The sequence below is a fragment of the Chiloscyllium plagiosum genome, unplaced genomic scaffold, assembly GCF_037043375.1.
Source record: "Chiloscyllium plagiosum isolate Xiang-an unplaced genomic scaffold, Cpla_swu_hap1 HiC_scaffold_28, whole genome shotgun sequence".
NCBI lineage: Eukaryota > Metazoa > Chordata > Chondrichthyes > Orectolobiformes > Hemiscylliidae > Chiloscyllium > Chiloscyllium plagiosum.
In genome coordinates this window covers 16,508,011-16,534,222 of record NW_028270166.1, presented here as the reverse complement: position 1 = coordinate 16,534,222, position 26,212 = coordinate 16,508,011, and the positions used below count along the sequence as shown (strand labels likewise).

General features: G+C 39.2%; 1 protein-coding gene across 1 annotated transcript in view; it reads left to right on the top strand.

Annotated features, from left to right (window-relative positions):
• Positions 1 to 5,277: 5,277 nt before the first annotated feature.
• The window catches only part of LOC122565053 (uncharacterized), a 47,926-nt gene continuing 26,991 nt past the window's right edge, over positions 5,278 to 26,212 (top strand). Inside the window, exons 1-7 of the mRNA XM_043720683.2 lie at positions 5,278 to 5,417; positions 11,596 to 11,639; positions 12,532 to 12,558; positions 14,195 to 14,261; positions 20,514 to 20,628; positions 23,854 to 23,876; positions 26,061 to 26,101. Of these exons, the coding sequence (XP_043576618.2) occupies positions 5,371 to 5,417; positions 11,596 to 11,639; positions 12,532 to 12,558; positions 14,195 to 14,261; positions 20,514 to 20,628; positions 23,854 to 23,876; positions 26,061 to 26,101 (364 nt within the window). The 5' untranslated portion in view covers positions 5,278 to 5,370. The remainder of the gene's footprint in view (positions 5,418 to 11,595; positions 11,640 to 12,531; positions 12,559 to 14,194; positions 14,262 to 20,513; positions 20,629 to 23,853; positions 23,877 to 26,060; positions 26,102 to 26,212) is intronic.

Sequence of the window (26,212 nt, the reverse complement as noted above, 5' to 3'; positions counted from 1 at the left end):
TTCTAAATGAAGGATTATGGAAACATAGAAACTAGGAACAGGATTAGGCTGTATATCCTTTTGAACTTGCTCTGACATTAAATATAATCAATCTTTGAGCCAATATCTATATCTTTTTAACAGTTACCTTCCAATTAAAATTTATCTGATTGGAAGTATTTGATCAGAAGTTTCTTTCAATAATACTGTAGTAATTTCTGTTGGTATTCCAGTTTGTTCCTTTTTTAGGTCGTACCAATTTAAATGGATGCATTCTGAGATCTAAACATAAAGTTCATTTTAATCTGTTGAAAGTATCTGTGCGTACTTTATTGAAGGATTCATAGTCCAGCCTATTTCCAGGATATTTGTTTATTCCTCATTTTCTCATTCAGAATTTATAACCACACAACATCTTTTAGAGGGTTAGTGTTGCTAATTTGGAAGGTTTATGGGTGGAATCTGGTTCAGAAAAAAATGATTGAAAAATAAACTTAGTTGTGATTCTAGCAAGTTGACTACCAAGACTACTTGCATTTTACTGCACATTATATCAAGATGTAATTGATAAAAAGTTAGAACTTTGGATCACTGAGTTGTAAAGATGTGCATTCTAACCTAATGAATGAGATGGCTGACAGCTGGTGCTGTGGCCAGAAGATTTTTATACTTTTTAACCATGTATAATTGTATCATTGGGGTGGCAAGTAGTCAATGCAGCACATTTACTCAAGAAGGAAGTGAAAGATAAACTGGGTTATGCAGAACAATTAGTTTAACACCAGATAAAATTAATGTTCTTTTCGAATTTCATGAATTATTTAATGACAACTAATATAGATTCGTCAAAGATGATGAATGATGGTTGACAAACTTAATAGCATTTATATTCCTTCTTGAAGAAGCAATTGTTTAAGTGCATAGTAGGAATATAGCAGATGTAATACATCTGGGTTTTCAAGAGACAACTGATGAATGCATTGAAGTAAGTTTTTTACACAAATTCAGGATAGAGAATTGGTTAACAGGAGAAACAAAAACTTAAGGTAACTTAAGTTACTGACTGGAGAAACATTAAAATTGGTGGAGTAATTGTTGTGTTCATTTTTGATTTCAGCATATTTATTTCATATACATATATAAATATTTTGGACTTAGGAAAAGAGAGCAGATTATTGATAACAAGTCCTCACTAAAGGGTGGGAATAGGAAACCCAGGGGTGGGGGGTAGGAGGGAGAGGAGTTGCTGAGTTTGACCAACAATAGGGAAAAACTAGGTAAAAACAATGACTGCAGATGCTGGAAACCAGATTCTGGATTAGTGGTGCTGGAAGAGCACAGCGGTTCAGGCAGCATCCAAGGAGCAGGAAAATTGACGTTTCGTGCAAAAGCCTTCATCAGGAATAAAGGCAGAGAGCCTGAAGGATGGAGAGATAAGCTAGAGGAGGGTGGGGTGGGGAGAAAGTAGCATAGAGTACAATAGGTGAGTGGGGGAGGGGATGAAGGTGATAGGTCAGGGAGGAGGGTGGAGTGGATAGGTGGAAAAGAAGATAGTAAGGTAGGACAAGTCATGGGGACAGTGCGGAGCTGGAAGTTTGGAACTAGGGTGAGGTGAGGGAAGGGGAAATGAGGAAACATTGATGCCCTGGGGTTGAAGTGTTCCGAGGCGGAAGATGAGGCATTCTTCCTCCAGGCGTCTGGTGTGAGGGAGCAGTGGTGAAGGAGGCCCAGGACCTCCACGTCCTCGGCAGAGTGAGAGGGGGAGTTGAAATTTTGGGCCACAGGATGGTGTGGTTGATTGGTGCGGGTGTCCCGGAGATGTTCCCTAAAGCGCTCTGCTAGGAGGCGTCCAGTCTCCCCAATGTAGAGGAGACCGCATCGGGAGCAACGGATACAATAAATGATATTGGTGGATGTGCAGGTAAAACTTTGATGGATGTGGAAGGCTCCTTTAGGGCCTTGGATGGCGGTGAGGGAGGAGGTGTGGGCGCAGGTTTTACAATTCCTGCGGTGGCAGGGAAAGGTGCCAGGATGGGAGGGTGGGTCGTAGGGGGGGAGTGGACCTGACCAGGTAGTCACAGAGGAAACGGTCTTTGCAGAAGGTGGAAAAGGGTGGGGAGGGAAACATATCCCTGGTGGTGGGGTCTTTTTGGAGGTGGTGGAAATGTCGGCGGATGATTTGGTGTATGCAAAGGTTGGTAGGGTGGAAGGTGAGCACCAGGGGCGTTCTGTCCTTGTACGGTTGGAGGGGTGGGATCTGAGGGCGGAGGTGTGGGATGTGGACTAGATGCGTTGGAGGGCATCTTTAACCACATGGGAAGGGAAATTGCGGTCTCTAAAGAAGGAGGCCATCTGGTGTGTTCTGTGGTGGAACTGGTCCTCCTGGGAGCAGATACAGCAGAGGCGAAGGAATTGGGAATATGGGATGGCATTTTTGCAAGAGGTAGGGTGGGAAGAGGTGTAATCCAGGTAGCTGTGGGAGTCGGTGGGTTTGTAAAAAAAGTCGGTGTCAAGTCGGTCGTCATTAATGGAGATGGAGAGGTCCAGGAAGGGGAGGGAGGTGTCAGAGATGGTCCAGGTAAATTTAAGGTCAGGGTGGAATGTGTTGGTGAAGTTGATGAATTGCTCAACCTCCTCGCGGGAGCACGAGGTGGCGCCAATACAGTCATCAATGTAGCGGAGGAAGAGGTGGGGAGTAGTGCCGGTGTAATTACAGAAGATCGACTGTTCTACGTAGCCAACAAAGAGACAGGCATAGCTGGGGCCCATATATGTGCCCATGGCTACCCCTTTGGTCTGGAGGAAGTGGGAGGATTTGAAGGAGAAATTGTTAAGGGTGAGGACCAGTTCAGCCAAACGAATGAGCGTGTCGGTGGAAGGGTACTGTTGGGGCCGTCAGGAGGGGAAAAAATGGAGGGCTTAGAGTCCCTGGTCATGGTGGATGGAGGTGTAGAGGGATTGGATATCCATGGTGAAGATGAGGCTTTGGGGGCCGGGGAAACGGAAGTCTTGGAGGAGGTGGAGAGTGTGGGTGGTGTCTCGAACGTATGTGGGGAGTTCCTGGACTAGGGGGGAATAGGACAGTGTCGAGGTAGGTAGAAATGAGTTCAGTGGGGCAGGAGCATGCTGAGACAATAGGGAGGCCAGTAGACGAAAGATATGGGATAGATTAACAAAAATGGGAAATGGTTAAAAGATGCAACTGAATGTCATTAAGTATGTGGATAAACAAGGCCATCAATATGCATTCGATGGAAAGGTGCTGGAGGGTGTGGATGAACAAAGAATTTGAGAACTTCAAATATATCATTCATTGAAAATGGGAATGCAAGTAAACAGAGCCATTAGAAATGCCTATTAAGATAATCAGTTTATAAATAAAGGCATTGAGTATGAGATTGAAATAAATGCTGATAGATCTGTACTTAAGAAAGGTTAGGGTATAATCCAACCATGACCGGAACACAGCGTGCTTTGTGCTGATATTACCTTTTTCTTCCAGATTTATTTAATTAACTGAATTGAAATTCAGATGTGGAGGTGAAATTTGAACTCATACCCCTGGATCATTAATCCAGGCCTCTGGACTATTAACCCTACAACATAATCACTCTGTTCAAGACTACACTGAAGTGTCAACCTAAATTATGTGCTGGGACTTTAACTGCAGCCTTCTGGCAAAGAGGCAGAAGCGCTACTATTGAGTCATGGCTGACACCTAGGTTGTGCAGCAAATTAATTTGTATGTCAAAGTGAGTGTGGTAACATTACTGCATCCAAATAATGCAAAGTATCTGGTGTCACTCCCCTCTTAGCATAAAAAAAGTAATTTCAGATGGTTTGCTTTTAAAGTCAACTTATACACTTGTAAGTGGAAAAGGATGTTTATGTGAATGCATGTGATGACATTATCTTAAGCTGTAACTCTTTGGTTAAGAATAGCAAGATCAAACTGCTGATAATGTAACTATGTTATTAAAGTTGACATGCAATCATACCTGGACCCATAAAAATTCATATTGAGAAACAAGCTATTTACCCAATAACATCTCTTTACCAGAACAATTCAGCATAAATGGTTTTATGGTGAGCATGAAACACAAAGTCCATAGAGGAATATAGACAAGTTAAGTGAGTAGACAAAAGCTTTACAGATGAAATATGATGTAAGTAGATATGAAGCAATGCACCTTTGCAGGAATAATGAAATCTGAATATTATTTAAATGGTAGAAAGCTGCAGCAACAAGTAGGGGGGGAGGGAGAAAAGTGAAGATGATCAGATCAGCCTTGATTTCAGTGAATGGTAAAGAAAACCTAGAAGCTGTATGTCTATTGTTACATCATATGGTCTTAATGTTCCTTACTATTAATTGTCTGGCTCCCTCACTGCAGGGCTGCATTCTGCTCTGTCAAATATTTATCCAAGTTTTGCTTAAACAAAGCAGTGGAATCTGGCTGAAATTAGTAGATTGCAACAAAACTTGAATATTAATGTATTTCAAGAAAAAGCTCAGTACCTGTCCTCCTTAATCACTCTTAGAGTTAGAGTTCCTACGAGATTCCAAACCCTCTGTAATGTTGCAGACGGTCAGCTGAAATGGCCACACAGACCATTTAGTTATGTTCAAGAATGTGTCTCACCACCTCTGTCTAAGGACAATTACCAATGCAACATAATTTCTGGCCATGCCAGCAACACTGGCATCTTGTGAATGTATCATAAAAAGTAATCTTTTGTTTGACACATCAATCCTGTCTACCTAATCAGGCTGAGGTAAATGATCCTCCGCATGATCCAAGGACAAAAGGCAGGGTTCTCAGTGTCCTGGTCAATACTTATTCTCGTAACATCACTAACCAATAGTGAGGTGGGCAGTTTAGCTGCCACGATAACTGCATTTTAAATGTTCATCATTGACTGTCAAAGGTTTGAGGCTTGTGAGAGGCGCACACACACAAAATATGGCTAATCAGTCTTGGACAACAGCACCTGCTTTCTAAGTACAATGTGTTATTGGAGGTCAAGCTCAGGCGTTGGATTATTTCGTGACCTGACCTAATCATTTTAAATAGCGTAAACGTGCAACTTATCCTTATCCCTATCTGCTGCAAATGAGAGACTTGCAAGGGGTACATTTACAAAACTTCGGTTGATTACATTTGGCATGACATCTTTTCCAACGTCCATTACCTAGCAACCCCCGGTGCGTCTGCTTGTTGCTGGGCAACACATCTCTGTTTCATCTATCGTGTCTGCGCCGATTTTACTGAGTCACTGAGTGGCGGCGGACAGGAATGAAGAAAGCATTTAAAAAAAGACTAGACTGACTACCACCAGTGAAATAACCGCGTTGACGGTGGTTGTTTCTTACGCTCACTCCAGCAGCCAATGGCTCGTCGTAAAGATCCCTCTGTTTGCCCACAGGCTGGCAATGGGTGAGATAAGTAAAATTTAACAGCCGTTGATGTTTCCCTATCCTCAGAGAAGTGAATGCATGTGTTTAAGATGAACGTTAGCGCCCACCTGCAGATCGGGCTAATTGTAATGTTAGCACTGACGAACCAAAGTGCTTTGGCATTCGAAGCTTCATCTCATCGCCGTTTTAATACGATGTATGACACTGCAGCTGTAGTCCCAACCTTGAAAGAAAAACGAATTAGGGCAATGGATAATTTTTAGCGCTACACCCACAATGCCACAATCTATTACAATGTCACATGAGAAGAATTGTTCTTGAATTTGCCCGTTGGACCTCCAATAGCAATTAACCGGTGTTATCTGCTTACTTTATTGCCGGGTGTTGACCGTCTGTACATTTTTCTACTGATACGGTGCAAGATAAGGTTTAAAGCGTACGTTTTTTTACAATCATATAAAAGTAGAGATAAGGGAACGAACAATAATGTAACTGTAAACCACTTTGTTTTGTGTTCCACTGCATCAGATGCCTGTAAATTATATCTTTAATTAACACTGCAATTCAGGCACAAGAACAGACATGTGCTATATAACATTGGCACGACTATAATTTGAAGTGTTAAAATGGTATGTGCAGAATCGTATAAGTGAATTTTGAATAGTAACACTGGTGCGCCCATTCACTAATCCATGACTAGAAATTTCCTCCAATTAAATATTGATAAGATTTAAGCAAGCCATTGTTTTCAATCCTCATTCCATTCCGTCCTTATGGACTAAATGCAACTCCCTGGCAACAGTTTACAATTAAGCCATCCTGAAGTGAGCTTCAGACACTATTTCTAAGACTGTCTTCTTCCACTTTGATATCATTCAACTTTGACAGCTCAGTTAATCTGCTGTTCAAACCCTCACCTTGCCTTTGATACTTTTAGAATTGACTATTGGAATGCATTCCTGGCTGGTCTCCAACAAGTGATAAGAATTGATCCACATTATCCAAAATGAAACTGCGTCTTAACTGGCTTGATAGATCATAGTTTGCTCATTTTTGATTTTAACAAGGTAGTCTTTGATTGAAACACAACTTGTAAAGCTACACATTTGTTTTCAACAACAAAACAAAAGTTTGTTATGGAAAAGAAATGAAGATAAAATAGAACAAGCCAAGTAACACACATTTAAAAATTTCAAACATGCAGTAAAATACAATCCATTAATCTCAACAACATCCCATTATAGTGCTCAAACACCAGAGAAAATTCCCTTCTCTACACACAGTGTTTGACTTAGCTATGGTAACAATTCTTGATCTGATAGCCTCATCCTTGATTATCATGTGACCAAAGTTGGACTTTCTCAGCTTCACATAACCTCTTCAGGGTTTTAACCAAATACTTCTGGTCTGGAGTTTTTAAACTAAATTCCTGAGGTAAATTCTTCCTTAACAGGCCTGAACTGCTTCCCTGTCTCAGACGTAAATGCTTTTCACATTCAGCTTCAACCAAGACTTCTGCAAACTGCCCAAACTGAGATAGGAACATGTTGGTTCCTTCAAGGTATAGGTGTTTATAGCATTCAAAAGAGCAAAATCTTCTAAAGTGAAAACTTTAATGCACTACTGTTTACTTTGCTAACTCCTAAAAAATTCCCAATGTAAACAAATCTTCATCAACCTCCCTGAGCTATCTCTTGCAGGTTGTTTTAACAGAAGAAATTATCATGGTTACAGGACACACAAAAAACCCAACATGCCACTAATTCAAAGTTCAAAATAGAATAGAGGTGCCCATAAAAGCAAGGTCCCAAGTTTAAAATTGTGTTTGTGGTTTGAGCTGGGACCGAATTTAATGGAGTTCATGATGGCAGGAGTCATGGCAGCCTAGCTCATTTAATCGTTGGACAATGGCCAGGTCAGTTTCTCAATGGCAGCAAAACCTCCTCCATTAAGTCAGAGAACTAACGCAAGATTCCTAGTCTCAGCTGGCATGATACTGATAGGCTTGTTAATCAGCAACTTGACATCCACGGCCAATGAGCCCCACACAATTTATTAGTGGTGAGGTTGACAGTTCTTGCCAGGCAGGATCTCTACCACCAAGACCCTGAATACCAGAGAAGGCATTACAGTGCCCAAATCAAGTCCCTCAGTTATGCTTAATACTATCAGATCTCTTGTATGGAATGGATGGAGGTTCCTTGCTGATTCTCCAACTAGTTAGGGCAAAACCCCCATTAATCTAATTCAATCCAATATGCCAGGTATGACTTCTGCTTTTGTGGGCGGCACAGTGGTTAGCACTGCTGCCTCACAGCGCCAGAGACCCGGGTTCAATTCCCGCCTCAGGCGACTGACTGTGTGGAGTTTGCACGTTCTCCCAGTGTCTGCGTGGGTTTCCTCCGGGTGCTCCGGTTTCCTCCCACAGTCCAAAGATGTGCAGGTCAGGTGAATTGGCCATGCTAAATTGCCGGTAGTGTTAGGTATGGGGTAAATGTAGGGGTATGGGTGGGTTGCGCTTCGGCGGGTCGGTATAGACTTGTTGGGCCGAAGGGCCTGTTTCCACACTGTAATCTAATCTAATCTACCAGCAGAGAGTTTTCCCCCTTGATGCCAATTTTGATAGGGCTCCTTGATTCTACACTCAGTCAAATGCAACCTTGATGTTAAGGGCAGTCACTCTCACCTTACCTCTGGAATTCAGCTTTTTCCCATGTTTGAACCAAGGCTGTGATGAGGTTAAAAGCTGATGCAACCCAAACTGGGCATCACTGAGCAGGTTATTGCTGAGCAAGTGCTGCAAGAATTAGTAATGGTATTACTTTACTGATGGGGTGGTAATTGGCCGGGTGGGTTTGTCCTACATTTTGTGTAAAGGACATGCCTGGGCAATTTTCGACATTGTTGGGTAGATGCTAATGTTGTAACTGTACTGGAACAGCTTGGTTAGAAGTGTGGCAAGCTCTGGAGCACAGGTTTTCAGTACTAATTGCTGAAAAGTTCTCAGACCCCATAGCCTTCTAGCTGTTCAGTACTTATTCAATACTTCTATCTGTTTCTTTTATATCATGGAATGAATTGAATTAGATTAGATTAAGTTAGATTATGTACAGTGTGGAAACAGGCCCTTCGGCCCAACAAGTCCACACCGACCCGCCGAAGCGTAACCCAGCCAGACCCATTCCCTTACATTTACCCCTTCACCTAACACTATAGGCAATTTAGCATGGCCAATTCACCTAACCTGCACATTTTTGGGTTTGTGGGAGGAAACCGGAGCACCTGGAGGAGACCCACGCAGACACGGGGAGAATGTGCTAACTCCACACAGAGAGTCGCCTGAGGTGGGAATTGAACCTGGGTCTTTGGTGCTGTGAGGCAGCAGTGCTAGCCACTGTGCCACCCAGACTAGTATCTGTTATGGTGGAGATTTCTGGGCGAGGCTGAGATGAACTCCAAAGAGATGGCCCTGGTTGAGTAGTTTTAGAGAAGATCTCACTGGGGTCAGAAGCATGGTTTAATTTCTTTGCTGGAAGAGAGTGTAGAACAATTCAGAGAATAAGTTACCTTAGTAGACTGTTAGTTTGAGTAACATCCAGACAAAGAGTGGTTACTTGCAGTTTGTTACAAGACTGAGAAAGTAAAAGCTTTCAGTTTTATGGGTTTTCATGTAAAAGGACTTCATAATTCACAGGGAAGATCTTGGAAGAATCAGTTGGGTTTAATTTAAAGATCTGAGATTGAGATGAAATCTCTGAATTTGGTTCTATGAAGTAATGGAATCGACGAATAGAGGAAAATTTTATTTCACTGTGTGTTTCAAAATTTTTCCAACCATTTTCTATATTTAAGTAGTTTTTCTTTGTAATAAAGATCTGTTTTAAACTTGCCAGAATAATCTGCAGATTACAAAACAGTTAACAAAGAAATACTCAGTGTATAAAGCTTGTCCCTGAAGATAATCAATTAAAAATAACAAGGAATAAATCTAAAAAAATCTAAAGAACTGCGAATGTTGGAAATCAGAACTAAAAGCAGAAATTGCTGGAAAAACTCAGAAGGTCTGGTGGCAGCTGTGGAGAGAAATCAGAGTTAACATTTTGGGTCCAATGACCCTTCAGAATACAGAAAGAAACACAAGAAATAAATCTAATCAGACATATGTAGAATTTTCAACAGAAAATTAAAAGTTGCGGCATCAGTGGCTTTAATCACTGAAGTTAGAGAAAATTGTGCAAAATGATGATTATGGAGGAATTCAAAAACAGCATTCATATAAAGCTAAGCTCTTATTTAGATGAGGGCATGTATCAATGATCAGAGAAACAGCAGATCTGGCAGTAGGTGTGATTTCTCACACAGACTCTTGCAGTTGGGGAGATGTGGGAATTCACAAGAGAACTGGAGAAATAGAAAACGTGTTGCCAGAAGGTGTATGTTTTTTAAAGAACAAACAAGGACATCAAGATTACACAGCAAAAAGCCGAGAACAAAAAAGTAATATTAAAAAATATGATGTTCTTCATTGTAATAAGTCCGAACATATCAAAGCTGAATGGGAGACTGATTGCAGTAGTAGGCATGTCTAAGAAATCCTCAAAAAAGGGGGCATCAAAAAAGTGAATAGTTATTAAACCTGGAACACTAGTACAAAAAGAACATGTTTCTTTAGTATGTGTTAAGTAGTTGGTCAGTTAACTCAATTGGCCAGTTGGCAATGCAGATTAATGCAACCGCGACCACAAAGGGCTGTTTTTCAACTTCTACCCTCACCTGAGGCATGGTGATCCTCAGTTGAAACCGCCACCTGTGGTCTGCTAAGAGTGCAGCCTTATGGTCCAGCAGGACTATGGCGACTTTACCTTTTTGAAGAAGGGAGAGATGACTCTTGACAGTCATGAAAATTCTTCTTTGACTATAGATGATGTGAATCAGACCAATGGAGGTTCTAAATTTTGTATATCAAAAAGGCAGGTATTGTGTCATGTTTTAAATCAAGAGGCAAACCAATAAAGATATTGAAAGACATTGGAGTTACTGATGCTGGTTGATGATATCATTTATCTTTGTCTGACAGAAGGTCAGAAGTCACGCACCAGGTTATGTCCAACAGATTTATTTGAAATCACAAGCTTTCGGAGCGCTGCTCCATCATGTCACCTGTCGACTATATATTATCTGTATATATTTATAATATATTTATATTGTTGTATATAATAATAATTATATAATATATAATCTGTCTATATTTATAATATTTATATTACAGTATATTTAAAAGCTGTATTTATGTGTATTCCTTCTCATATTTAGTAATTAATAGACTTACTGTTTGTTAACAAAGTCTTGTTAAATTATCTTCTTTTAAAACATAGGTTCATTTCAGTCTGGGAGATACAAGGAAAAGTATATGTTTTCAAATTAGCTTTGTTGCGATTATCGAAGAGAGTGGGTGAATTATGAAGAGGGAACCATTTAATTCCCCCTTACCAATTTAGGGTATCCCATCTGGAACTGTCACAAATTGCGAAATCTTTTTTAGACCCATTGTAACTAGACTCTTTAGTTTACTCTATTTTATCATTATTTCAATTGTTAATAATTTTCTCTTTTATTGTTAAAACTAAATCGTCCGCATTGCATGCTTTATTTCAGCAAGAGACCACTTCATTAAAACCAAAACAAAACAAAATATAATCAATCAAGCCAGGTTTCAGTCTGGGATCTTACTTGTCCAATAACATCATCAGCTGGAATTCTAAATCCTAACATATATACCTAAAATTTCCATTGAAGATATTAATTTATCTTATACTCACGCTAATGAAGAATTTTGATTTGAGTTTAGTGAATGACAGGGTCAACTTTTTAAATAGCTTTCACTTACAATGTCAACCCAGCAATGTAAATTTCAATTAACAGCACACATGATACCAAGGAACAATTATTTCCTGGAACAGGTGAACTTGGTAAATGCCAATGATGGTAATAGCAGATGAAAACTCATGCATGTATAGGATGGCATTTCACTTCTTGCTGATTCAGCAGAAGAACATGTAGGCTAGCACCCATTTTAATATAGTGGGTGTGGTATGCAGGCACATAAAGAATGTAATATCAATATTATGTTTGGGATGATTGATATTACTTGACAACATTACTGTAAAGTGTGTAACATCAGTATTGTCTTTTGGCAGACAATCAAAGCGCAAAGGCAGGAGAGGGCTGTCCAGAAATGCTGGTATGTGTTGTAAAGAGATATAAACTCTATCCAAAGATAAAGAAAGGTTATTTCATGCCTGAGAGATCCAGCACTGCAACAATTGGATAGCTATACCTGATTGTCCATCCATTGGATTCCTGATTGATAGATGGCCCTTCAGTTGATCAAAACATGCAAGATATAACTGCCATTCCCCTCAAATGAAACATCCTTCCACTTATACAGTAGCCATTTCTACTCTGTTTGTATTTGTGCTGTTATTTTGAGGGACTTTCAGCATGGTGAGATTCAGCTTGCTCGTTTTGGATCCTCGTGTATCATTCTTTTGCCCCTATGACCATCCATCCCTGACTTGCTACGCTGGCAGTCACGATATCCATTGAGGTCCCCAACCTTCTCTGGGAGCCTCTCAAGATCAAGACCCTATTGTCCAGATAAACTTTACCCCTCTCCTGATCAAAGCTATCTGCATCCTGACATCCCTTGAGACTTCCCACAAGGCTGCATGATTCTCGTAGCTCTGCTTCCAACCAAACCATGACACCCAATTGTCCCATCCCAGCCATTCCATCCATTTCATCAGCACCATTCACCACTCCCCCTCCAAACGAACCCATGCATATGTTGTCCTTGGAATGAATTATATTGTGGCATATACTTTGATAACATTCCCAGACCCTGAAGGTCAATGATCCCCAGACATGTGGGAGCAAAATATGTCTCTGAACTGGCTAAAACCCTGAAGTTCATCTTGAGGGTAAGAATCTGTCTGCTGCTTGTCTGATTAAATTCACTTCCCGGCATTCTTCAGCCATGACTGGGGCTGCAATTCCCACCCATGTTCTGTTCATGACATGTAGAATGTTTGAAGATCATGAGGAAACTAACTATTTTATAATTTCTATTACAGAGTCTGAAGTGTCATGTGAATCACAAAGTGGACAAGGTAGGAAATCTGAAAAAATGCGAAGTGTTGTGGATGGTGGAGATCAGAAATTTTAAAAAAGTGTTGGAGAAATGCAGTAGGGCTGGTTGCATTGTTTTGAGTCCAAGGTGACTCTTCTTTGGAGCAAGTTATATTGGACTGAATCATACCGGACTCAAAGTGTTAACTGTATTGCATTTTCCACAGATGCTGCTGGACCTGCTCAGTTTCTTTAGCACTTTCTCGTTTTATTATTGGTTTTAAATGCTAAATGCATATTGCATTTCATAAATGGTAATCTTCTGTGCTTGGACCAGAGCTTTATAATTATCTCCGTGTATATGATAACTCTTTTTATCCCACAGATCAGCTTCTACTAACTCATACATATCCTGTTATAATTTTGATTTCTGAGTAGCTTGAACCCAGATCGCTATCACTTTTACAGTCTGAAAAAACCTGGCAGTCCACAAAGAATTTACTCAATTCTTCTGACATCCTTGGGAGGAGGTGTCTTGTCCTGTCCTTGATACCACCCTACATGAGCTCAACTGGAATGCCTGAAGTGAGAAAATCATGTGCTCCAGTATATAGTTGCATATTCTTCAAGGAACTTCAAATAAGATCCTTCAAGTTACTACAAACAGAATTGAAAATAATTACCAATCATTTCAGTTGCTGTTTTTATGGTGTTTCACATGCATTCATTGATGGTCAATTTCTGTTCCAACTTCATTTGGAGAAGATTGAGTCTTGCCACTTAATGGAACAACAACATGATCATGGCCCTTATTTGTACACAGGAATAGATGAGCAAATGTATGCTTAGGACATCAGAATGTTATCATGAGTTCTTCTGTTTTGGTTTCCTCAGCTTTGATGTTCTGTTCAGGCAGATTCAACTGAGTTTATTTGCATTGAAGTATCTTTTGCTGGCACTGTGCCTAGACACTTATTACTTTTATGCCACTGCTGTACATTAGGAAAGATAGGCCTATATAAAAATGGGTGCGGCTGCTTCCCCTAGTCAAATTAGTTAGTTAGAGTGGAGAGTTTTGAGAACTTTGAGGTGATCCCAAACTTAGTTTGTTGATTTCAAATTTCACAGGCATTTGTTACTTTCCAAAGACAATATTGAAAACTTTAATTCTGTCCTAAATCAATTTCAGCACAGGGGTGGGAGCACCTCCAAGGAAATTCACCACCCACAGGTAAGAATACTGACCGATGGTCCATTCTGCAGAGTTGGAGGAGGAGGCAATTTGCTGGCAGTTAATGGTCAGTCATAGGAAGCCCTTTGATATGCCAGCTCAGGTCAACCAATTCAGATCTACCTGAGTCACGCCTGAGTTCTGCATGTAATGATGCTGTCAGAGTCTAGACAGCCATCAGAATAGTTAAATATATTAAAACATGACTTACAGTGTAACTTTTATTAACAAAGCTTCAGTTAATTCATTTGAAGAGTACCACGTTTAAGCTAGTTTCCTAATTCTCCCTGCAAAATAGATACTGGAGAAAAATTTGATGGGGTCATGCTAGAATCTATTTGTTATTGTATGAGCCCCATTAAATAATTAAATAACTGGCAGCATTTAAATTATGCATGTCAGAATTTTATTCATTTCAACTATTTCATTTCCTTCAGGCAATGTTCCACGATACGTTCAACTCAGCGAACATAAACGTCTTGATAAACGATTTCAACCAGACAGGTAAATACTTAAGTATAAACAGAAAATGCTGGGGATAACCTGCAGGTTAGGTTTTGGTGGAAGGGCATGTGGGGAAGCTGCAAAAGGACTAGATAGATTAGGTGAGTGGGCAAAGAAGCAGCAGATGGAATACAATGTGAGAAAGAATGAGGTTATGCACTTTGGTAAGAAGAATAGAAGTATAGACTATTTTCTAAATGGGGAAAGGCTTCAGAATTCTGAAGCATAATGGAACTAGGGAGTACTAGTTCAGGATTCTCTTAAGTTAACATGCAGGTTCAGTTGACAGTTAGGAAGGCAAATGCAATGTTAACATTCATTTCAAGAGAGCTTGAATACAAGAGCAGAAATGAACTGCTGCAGCTTACAAAGCACTGGCCACACTGTGTTTGGAATATTGTGAGCAGTTTTGGGTCTGTATCTAGGGAAGAATGTGCTGACATTGGAGGGGTTCCAGAGGTTTACAGGAATGATCCTGGGGATAAAGGGCTTGTCGTATGAGGACTGTTTGAAGACTCTGGGTTGGCAATCGATGAAGTTTAAAAAGATGAGGGGAGATCTCATTAAAGGTTCCAGAATACTGAGAAGCCTAGATAGAGTGGCCATGGAGAAGATATTTCCACTAGTAGCAGAGACCAGGGTCCAAACGCACAACCTCCGTGTGAAGAAACAATCCTTTAGAACTGAGTTGAGAAGGAATCTTTTCAGTCAGAGGATGGTTAATCTGGAACTCAATGCCGCAAAGGCTGTGGCAGCCAAGTTATTGAGTGTATTTAAGACAAGAGATAGATTATTGATTAATAAAGGGATCAAGGGTTACAGGGTGAAAGCAGGAGAATGCAGTTGAGAAATGTATCACCCATGATCAAATGGTGAGCAGATGGAATGGGCTCAATGGCCTAATTCTGCTCCTATTATGGTCTTATGGTGTTTGGAGAAACAGGTCCATGACCTTTCAGAATATCCAAGGAAATGCTTTAACAATTACAGATAGATGTACTGCGAAGATCACAAACATGTATATAGACATGACAATAAGTAATGTATTGCAGAAATAACTTTGTTATGTTTCCATTTCAAATATATATTAGAAGTATGACCGAATGCAACTTCTCTGGCTCATTGGCTCAGAATGGGTACAATTTTGTCCTGAACACAAGCAAAAATGTTATGCCAGTACTACCCGGATCCTTATACCATACAAAGGATGAGAACCTTAAAACTGGTAAATTGGACATATGCCTAAATTGAAGCCTCAGCCTGTTGCTTGCATAATTTCTTTTCTCTTTGTTTTTGATTTGAGAAATGTGATCAAGAACATTTGTCGTGCAATTTTTGATTTTTGTTAAGTAGGATTTCCATTGTTGTTTCTCTCAAATTCCTGCTGTAGTTTAAGCAGAACTTGCAATATAGTTACTATTTACACTATTTCTCTGGGGTTTCCTGGATATTCTACCAACGTTATGGTGGGAGTGCAGAAGAACATCCCAGAATTTCTACCTCGAGGTCCCATCCAAGTTAGTATGGAAAACAAATTCTTTTGCTATCAAAGGTATAATGTTATATTCACAAAGCTCTACCTATTTATGAATTAGATTTGAAGTTTTCCAGGCAATCTATTTGGTGCTATTAGATAAACTGAAAAGCAATTTGTCAGTGACATTAACATTTGCAACTTTATTTAAAAATTATTCAGTATTACATACAATTGGAATTTTACTTATGAAAATCAGTAGTGAGATAAATTTTAGATGTTAGCATTCTAGCAGAGTATCGTATCGCAGGTTAATATATCATGAGTTTTCCATCCATTACGTAGTACAGAATTTCAGAACAGATAACCAGAATAAATAACAAGAATCTGTTTGTGCATAGTATCAGAAATTGGTACAGTGTGTCTGGAACTCAAATTACTTAAAGAACAATTTCTGATTGCTATTTGGAAAATGTTGATTAATTGAAGATTCACTAATGGTCAGTATCTCAACCTTAGCCAACGAAATGATGTTAGTAGTTTGTTGTTAATTTCATCTGGAAATTTAACACATTTTTAAAGAATTTCTGATGCTGTCATTGAATTATTTTATTCCAATATTTTCCAGTGTTTCAGCATTTTAATATCTTTCACAAGCATTACTACAACACCCTTTTATGATAAATGTTTCCTTTGTAATTTTTAAGCAGCCATAGACCCGAGATCATCATAGAACATCACAATTATTTCTCTAATAATGATTTTAGGCAGTACAGTCTCCATTTGTTGTCACTTTCCACAGACAGATCAATTAATTAATTTTGAATTCTGGATACATGCCTGCATTAAAAGCACAGTTTTCCAACATTCTGTGCCAAACAACATCCATAAGCTGACTTGTTCTTTTTGTGTATGCATTGGTTGGTAACATTCATATGTCTGTGTGATCTCAACATGTGGTGTGATCTCAATAACTGGCACGACAGCAGCTTATAGCTGTTATATTTCGCAGAAATATTCATCAGTGTAATTGCGCTGATGTACGTTTCTCGATTACAATTAAATATACTCACTTGAAACAAAATCATCTTTTTATCAATATTTAAATGGTCTCAATGTAGAAATATCTGTTTTGATGCCATATAATTAGTATGGTGATTAGTACTTTGACACCTAGTGAATTAGCAGTTTCCACATGCATATAATTATATATTCCTAATGCCTGTAATAGTATCCACTGAACCGTAAAGAATCCAGCCCTTGATCATCAAAACAATGGACTTGAAAACTTTCCTCAGTGGCCTTTCTGCCTCTGCTCTTCAAAACTGCAGCTAATCAAGAACTCCTGCGAATTTGCATATATCTATCTATGCCTTCCCTGGCCTAGAAGCCTTGGTTCCCTGAGCCTTAGCAATTTAATGTGATTACAATTATTAAAAGATACTTTAACATTTTAGAATGTTGTATTTAAAGAAAAACTGATCAGTAGTTGCAGTGAAATTCTAAATTGTACAGTTTGAGTCCCATCACAAATTTTTAAACATTAATATCTTTTAGTAAATCTCATTATCGGACAGTTTGTTTTAGGCTAAGTTTTCCACCTTGGATCCCTTCATCTCAGAAATAAATATTTATCTTTATTACGGTTTTACCAGTTAAAAAGTTCGAAGCACCGCCAATATCAGCCGTTAAAAAATTATCAATAGAATTCCGGTTTATTGGAATTAATATGGGTTCTAGATACTAAAATCTCTCAGAAAAAAATCTTGTTTGGAAGTGGTCAGGAAGGGATATCCAACTAAGCAGCCATTAAAATACTAATTAGCATTCTTATAACAAAACCCTTATTTTACTTGTCATCAAATGCTTCCAAGTAAGAATTCACCACAATACCTTGCTGACCTCTGTAGACAGAGAACATCAGATTCATAAAACAGATTGAAAATCACAAAATCATATTAAAAAGATAGAGAAAATTAAGGAGGACTGTTCGTAAATCGTATAACATAACATTTTGTTACAAGGGGACATTCAAAGGAACCCTCACCACCTACCTGTGTACTTCCTTTGTATCTCTGCAGAACTTACATAAGTTTAGATTATGAATGCCAATTTAAGGATTGCATCCCACCACAGTATTAATCCAGAGGCAAATGGAACATTCAAGTGAATGAGTACCTTGCAAACTTCCAGAGAAGTTACATTAAAAGTGCCTAATCAAGGGACCCTTCATCAAAGGGGTAGAGACACTGCCCTGCCCTTCCTGCAGATCCACTCCCTGCCCTTCACCCCCCAACCCTCACCCCCCAACCCATCCCCTTGACTTCCACTCCACGCTCCACCAAAGCAATCACTCAACTGTGGTTTGGATACTTTGGTCATCCTGGACTTTACATGGACACATTAAAGACAGTGGCCATGATCTTCCCCATGCTACTACGAGTGCTGGCTTCTAAGTTAGCTGGACCTCTGTCCAAAAGGTTCTTCCTATTGCTGTCCAGTTAATATGTCATTAAAACTCAAAATGTGGTGAACCTTCGTGAGAGGAGTAGATTTGTCCTCTCCTGGATGAGATTCCTAGTCACCAATATTAAATTGCACCATCTATGTCCAAAGTGCATCTTTCTCACCATACACTGCATCCTGTGACACCCGATAAATCTGGAATTCAATCTAATGAAAATGGTTGTTTATAACAGCAGGACGTTGAAGCAATTTACCTGGTGCAATCTGCTTTGTTAAATGGAGTTTACTGCTCTGTATTAATTCTTTTGTTAATCTTCTTAGGCAATCCTTCGGGGTCAAAGATGATTTTCTTCCACTCAAAAGTTATGGGTTCTGAGGTGACCCATTTCCTGGAGCCTCATACTCTGCCACAGGTGGTGGAGCTGATGTTTGATGTTGCAGATGAGTGGAATACTTGGGTTTTCACACACTATTTACACTAGCATCCAAATCTTCCTTCAGAACCAGAACACCCTGAGTGTTCTAAAGAAGAGTCATATTGGAGTCAAAATTTTAACTCTGTTTCTCTCACCACAGATGCCATCAGAGCTGCTGAGTTTCTCCAACACTTTCTATTTTTATTTCAGAACTTCAGCATCCACATTATTTTGCTTTGATTTTATTATTTCAATGATCTCTTGCTTCAGGATATCCATCAACTGCTCTGTGTACACTTTAGCTCATCTATAGCTTTGAAATCTGTACGTTGTTTTATACCAGCTTCTGTGCAAGCCTACATTTGCCATATTAAATTAAAATTGAAGAACTCCCATGACCTTGCATTTCTTCATCTTCATGAGATTATCCAAATCTATAATACCCCTCCCTGAAAGCGAATGCCATGACTCTGGATTCTTGTACAAGTTCTCCTCCCAATAGACAGAGGTGAATGACCACAGCTTCAGTTATCTACTAATTCCCTTTCTAAATAAAACAACCTCTCCAACTGCTTTTTCCAATTTAAGACAGAAATTGAAAACTCCTCTTAATTATTCCTTCTTTAGCTTAGTGTACATTTGTCTAATTCTACCTCCAACTGATACTTTGAGATGGTTTCTTTCTTATAGCCTCTTTCTTTCTACAGTGTTACTGTAGAATTTCTACACAGTGGCCTGGTCGTTAGCACTGCTGCCTCACAGCGCCTGGGACCTGGGTTCGATTCCAGCCTCAGAGAACTGTCTCTGTGGAGTTTACATATACTCCCCATATCTGTGTGGGTTTCCTTAGGGTGCTCCGGTTTCCTCCCAGAATCTAAAAATGTGCAGGTTAAGTGAATTGGCCATGCTAAATTGACTATAGTGTTCAGGGATGTGTAGGTTAGGTGTATTAGTCAGGGGTAAATGTAGAGTAATGGGGAATGAGTCTGGGTGAGTTACTCTTCAGAGGGTTGGTGTGGACTTATTGGGCCTAATGGCCTGTTTCCACACTGTAGGGATTCTGTGTTAATGTTGACCATGATCTTGGACAGGAAGAGATAGGCATGAATTAACTGTCCCCCACATTGATCTATAATTTAACTAGTTTATGATCCCAGTGTTAATGATCTCTTGGGGTGATGTTGTGCTAATAGACTTCATTTGTCAAGTAGTCTGTATGTTAATACAGTGATGATCCCAATGGTAAATTTTGTGATACAGCAGATGGAACTTATTCCTATGAAACTGCACTTGTTCAAATGACAGCAATTTGGCTGTTAAGATTTCTATTTTACATTTCTTAAACAAGCATTAACCAGAGGGCACCATGTTGAACAGCCACTTTATTGTGTCAGACACATTTATAAATTGAGTTAGCTTAAGAATCAAATTGTCTTTCAAAAGACAAGAGTGTAAATCAGTAATGTAAAAAAAATGTTTTTCATGGTAACATGTCACTCCTTTTCTATGGCTTTTATATCTGTATGTATAGATTCCTTTGTTGCTCCATCCCATTTAGAATCTTATTCGCCAAGGAGTGTGTGGACACTTTATTTTTCTGCCAAAATGCACCTTCTCAAATTAACTGATATTTAGTCAAATTGTCATTATCCACCCATTCCACAAGGTTATTAATGTCATTTTGTATTTATTTTACTAGTTGACTGAAGTATTTGTTTATGATATTAATGATACAAAGATAGGGATTCTATGGTTTCGTGAGATTAATGGTGAAAAGCAGAGACCAGCTTTTATTTGTCTGTATTCTGTACTGTTTATACATTTGTAAATTGTGTTGTAAACTGTTGTAAACTGTTAAATCAACAGTTAATAGTAACATATTTGCTTATTATGTAGACCAGTCATTTGGCCTGTGAAACCTGCTACATTGCGAGCTAAGGCTTCATACAGAACTAAAGAACTAGCTAAACCAAAGTCAATTAATCAAGACAGCAATCCAACTTACACTGAGGTAAATATAAATAATTTAACGTTAATTATCATAAGGCTAGGATTGGTTTACACTCATCATTTTCTTCAAACTAACCCAAACATGTAAGTGGGAAACTTTGAACTTATTGAACATTGCTGAACTTATTTATTGTCTTAAATCTTTCCACTCAGCATGCAGAAGAAAACCTATTGATAAACACTCTAGCCATTACAGCAGATAATACCTCGGCCAAATTTGAGAAAATGATACTCATTTTTTAATCCCCTGCATCAGGTTGTAAAGATCAAAAAAGCTTACAAATTAAATTTTCATTTAGTTGTCCTTTAGTTTTTAATTGTAATCCTATTTGTGTCTTATGCCCTATTCAAAAATTGAATGCCTGATTTTTTTATTCAAATGACTAGAAATTTTTCACAAAGTAAATAACATTTTCCCAAATTTCCTTTGTTAAAGCATGTAAATAGCTATTCATTCCTCTGTGTCTCACCAAAAAATATTATACAGATAGATTTGTGAAAAGTATTCTGTGCACAAATTTTGTTTAAAAAATGAATCTGTTCCAGGAGTTCAGTTAACGAAACCTAACTAAAAGACACAGGGAATAGTTCTGCGATATTTTTAAGCGAGTTGTGATAGATTAATATATTATGGCCCAATTTTCAAACCTATATTTCTGCATTAGTAAGTATTCACACTCAGATTAGGGCCTCACAAATTAATTTTGTGACCAGTGGAAGCATGGAGTATAATAGGGTAAACATGTAATTTATGTCAATAATAACAAAAACTTAAAGGGCATAAATATAGGGTGGTTAGTCATAACATATTATCAGAAAGACTAATTAGGTACTGCCATACATCTCCTGCCTTTAACGTTATGATAAATCTAGCAATCCTGCACTCAGTGTAGTAACAGGTAACACATCTTAAATTTATGTATTTTCTTCCAATCCATGAAGCATGCTCCCTTTCAAAGGATCATAATATTCGGAATCAAACAACTCAGAGGAAGCAATTCAACTCATTTCCTTTTGTTTAATCTTTCATGGGATGGAAGCTCACTGACCAGCCTTTGTGCCACTCTCCCAATTGCCTTTAAACTGAATAACTTGTTGAACCATTTCAAAGGGCAGTTAAGGGGCAACCACATTGCTGAAGTTACATGCAAGCCAGACCTGGTAAAGCAACAGATTTCCTCCCCTTAAAGGCAAGGGTTAGCCAGACAGATTTTTACAACAATCAACAATCCATCTTTATATTCCAGAATTGAATTGCATTTTAATTCTACCAGCTTGCATGGTGGGTTTTCTCTTTATGTCCTCTATCAAAGCCCCCCATAATTTTAAACACCTTTATCAAACTTCATTTCAAGTTTATCTGCTTCAAAGTGAACAACTTCAACTTGTTAAATTTTTCCAGTTAACTGAAGCTCAACATCTCTGGTACCAAATAAACTACGTGTAAAAATTATGTCTTTTTACTTTGGTGCTTTTTAAAATTACAGACTGAAATGAGAATGGACTGTTTGAAAATCTAAAGATTGCTGCATGGTTTGAAAGCAAGTAATTTGATATAAATTGTAAGCAGTGTTTATATAGTGATGTGTTACAGCATTGTTTGCAAATGAACCAGATCCAGGGGCTTTTTCCACAGATGGAGTTTTGGTTGGCAACAAGCAGTTGATTGTTCTGTGGATTAATGACCAGTCATTGAGGACAAAGACTTGTTGCCTGCCAACAACCATGAGATTAGTTCCCAGGTAGCTGAAGACCTTGGAGTTGAGAATAAAGTATGGAGAAGCAATCAGATTTTTATCGGCTCAGGAACTGTCTCTCTCTGTAGTCAAAACCCCTGAAGAGTACAGAAAAGAAATGTTTACAATTTCACAAGGAATGTCAACCAGAGAATGTCTTTTTGAAACCACGTACAGTGTGACTGCACATACCAATCTTCATCTCCTGCTCTCTGCCTGTCATGACACAAGACAGGAAATGAATTTAGGGAATTGATTTTTGCTAGGGCGGCACAGTGGCTCAGTGGTTAGTACTGCTGCCTCACAGCACCAGGGTCCCAGGTTCAATTCCAGCCTCGGGTGTCTATCTATGTGGAGTTTGCACATTCTCCCTGTGTCTGCGTGGGTTTCCTCTGGGTGCTCCGGTTTCCTCCCACAGTCCAAAGATGTGCAGGTCAGGTGAATTGGCCTGTAGTGTTAGCTGTATTAGTCTGAGGGAAATGGGTCTGGGTGGGTTGCGCTTCAGAGGGTCAGTGTGGACTGGTTCGGCCGAAGGGCCTATTTCCACACTGTAGGGAATCTAATCTAAAAGCTATAAACCCACAATTAAACTTCATGTTGCAATCAAGCATTGATCGTAAGGTTGGAACTGCGACTTCATGATTCTATGGGTGGCACAGTGATGAGCACAGTTGCCTCGCAGGGCCAGAGACCTGGGTTCAATTCCCGCCTCAGGCAACTGTCTGTGTGGAGTTTGCACATTGTCTGCGTGGGTGTCTTCCAGGTACTCTGGTTTCCTCCCACAGTCCAAAAATGTGCAGGTTAGGTGAATTGGCCATGCTAAATTGCCCGTAGTGTGAGGTGAAGGGGTAAATGTAGAGGAATGGGTCTGGATGGGTTGCTCTGCGGAGGTTCAGTGTGGACCTGTTGGGCCAAAGGGCCTGTTTCCACACTGTAAGTAATCTAATCTAGTTAGCAATAATTAACTGAGCATCTTTTCTGATCTACCCATCCTGATACATGTAAATGTGATGATTCCAATGCATAGTTATTTTGTCAAACTGATATTACATATTCTTCGCTGTGATTTGGAACACAGTAATGTATTTGCTAACACTGATAATGTGTTTTGCAAATTATCTTTTGTGAAGATGATTTTACTGAAAATGAATTTTGAAGATTAAGTGAGGTTGTTTATATGATTTGATGGTTTAGAATGTATATAACTGGGCTGTATTTTCTCATTATTCTGTGGTATGGTTGGGCATGATAAGCTTGCACATCCAGTTCTTTTGGCATGTATTTAAAATTTCTATGCAAACAGGATGATTGTTAGCTCTCTGCTCTGTGTCTCCTTATTGCTAGATGTCCTCTCCACATGGTATCTGCTGGCTCTGAAAAAGTTACATCAGTCACATTGAAGAAGAACATAGCTATCAGTACACTCAAATAATTAAGGAATAATATTTGTTTTGTTTGAATTATTAACTAAATTCATGGTTGCTTCCTAGGGCAAGTCAAAGGCTGCTAAAAGGTAAGATTTAAAAAAAAATAATCTCCAGATACAGGTCAGAAAGGTTGTAGATTCATTTCAAGTGAACCTGGCCAGACTACATTTGGAGTATTGAGTGCAGTTTTGGGCTGTATATCTCTAGAAGGATGTATTGGCCCTGAAGCGTATTCAGAGGAGGTTCACTAGAATGGTCCCAGGAATGAAAAGCTTAACGTATGAGGAACTTTGGACCACTCTGGGGTTATATTCGATGGAGTTTAGAAGGATGAAGGGGGGATCTAATTGAAACATACAGAATACTAAATGGCCCGGACCAAGTAAATGATGGAAACATGTTTCCACTGGTAGGAGAGACAAGGATCTGAGGGCAAAGCCTTAGAGTAATGGGAAGACCTTCGAGAACGGAGATAAGGAGAAACTTCTTTAGCCAGAGAGTGTTGAATCTATGGAATTCATTGTCTCAGAAGGCTGTGGAGGTCAGATCATTGAGCATATTTAAGACTGAGATAGGTAGGTTCTTGAGTATCAAGGAGATCAAAGGTTACAGGGGGAAGCAGGAGAATGAGGTTGAGAAACATGTCAACCAGGATTGAATGGCAGAGCAGCTTCAATGGGCTGAATGGCCTAATTTCTGCTCCTATGTCTAATAGTCTTATGATCTTATTGGATCATATTAACTTATAATCCAGTCTCCAAATTGTGAAACAAATGCTCTTCAGTTGGCTGGCCATCTGCTTAGCATGCACATCTTTACAAGGAGCCAAATGGAGCATGGAAGGATAGGAACAGGAAAAAACAGAGTCTCCTGGAAGGTTAAATGGCATAGGAAGAGACACACTAGACAACCAATAAGCTTGATATAATAAAGACACTGCTGAGAGTCTATAGGCAAACTAACATTCAAATAATATAATCTTTTATGAAGCTGCACAAAATAGGTTTGGCACAGTAGGTCTATTTATTTCCCATTCGGTAAAAATCATTAAATTTGAAATCATGATCCAGTGAAGTGTATTGAAGCATAAAATAATATATTTTGTAATACTAGTCTTCTGTTCAAGTATGAATGGATGAATGAATGAATTGAATGAATGAATGAATCTGCATTAAAATAATTATATGCCATTAGACTCCATTCCCCACTCCTTCACAGTCTAATTCCAGCATAGCAAATGACCTACCCACCCTTCAGCTCAGCTCAGCCCTAAAACACTAGGTCTGTACAGACGGCTCCCAGTGAGATTTGGGCCATCAAGACGAAGCATACTAGTACAAAGCTGGAATATCCTGATGATGCTACGATGAGTTCAGCAATGTTTCACCACAATATTGCCAGCAAAAGGCACTAAAAGAGTAGAGAACATTAAAGATTGGACCAAGCCTGAGACTAGGACTGGTGAGACCAGGCTGTGTAGCAGATCAGGGGTTTGGAGCCAACTGGAGGGAAGTAAGGATGCAATGAGACCTGTGCCCTCATAGGAGGACTTCAAGATATTTACTGCTACTTTCCAGAGTGTTCTCTTACCTGCCATGTTGAGTGGCAGGAGTAGGAGCAAGTTTTTAGAATCTTATCCTCTCAATAGCTGTCAATATTTTTTAAAGATATAGCAAATTCTGCATGGGCCAATGGTACTTGGTCTCATTACCCCAATGTTTCCTCATTCCCTGCCATATTTGACAAATTTAAAAGGCTGAAAATTAAATAAAAGTTCCTATTGTATTCATACAGTCTAACTTAGTGCAATTAGGGTACAGATATCCTCCTGCTCCTCGGATGCTGCCTGGCCTGCTGTGTTTTTCCAGCACCACATTTTTCAACTCTGGCCTCCAACATCTGCAGTCCTCACTTTCTCCTATATCAACACAGCACACTGACTGAGGACAATTAATGTATCTGAGGTCTACCATTAGTTCACTCATACAACAAGGATGTTCCTGCCTTCCTCGCCCACCAAATGCAAATAATAGAAAAGAAATTGGGACAAGTCTTAGGTTCCTGGAAGATTTCCTTTCTCCCTGTCTCACTTGCCATCAGTTCCCAGCATCGCTACAAAGAAACTGTTAATAGACTTTGAAAGGTAAATGTTGTGAAATTACCAATATTTATAGTCTGTATTGGACAAAGAATATTACTGTTTAATAATTTTTTCTTGCATTGTTATTCTTCACTAAAATCGCTATTCTGTTTTAACATCAATATCCTAGAGGCAAAAGATCAAGAAAACATAAAGAATCCATCACTTACGGTATGTTAGCAAAATAAAGTTGGTGGAGGATAGTAATGAGAGGTGTGAGGGTTGAAGGGGTGGTACAAAGCACACAAGAAAGCTGGATGGCACAATGAATGTTAGACTTAG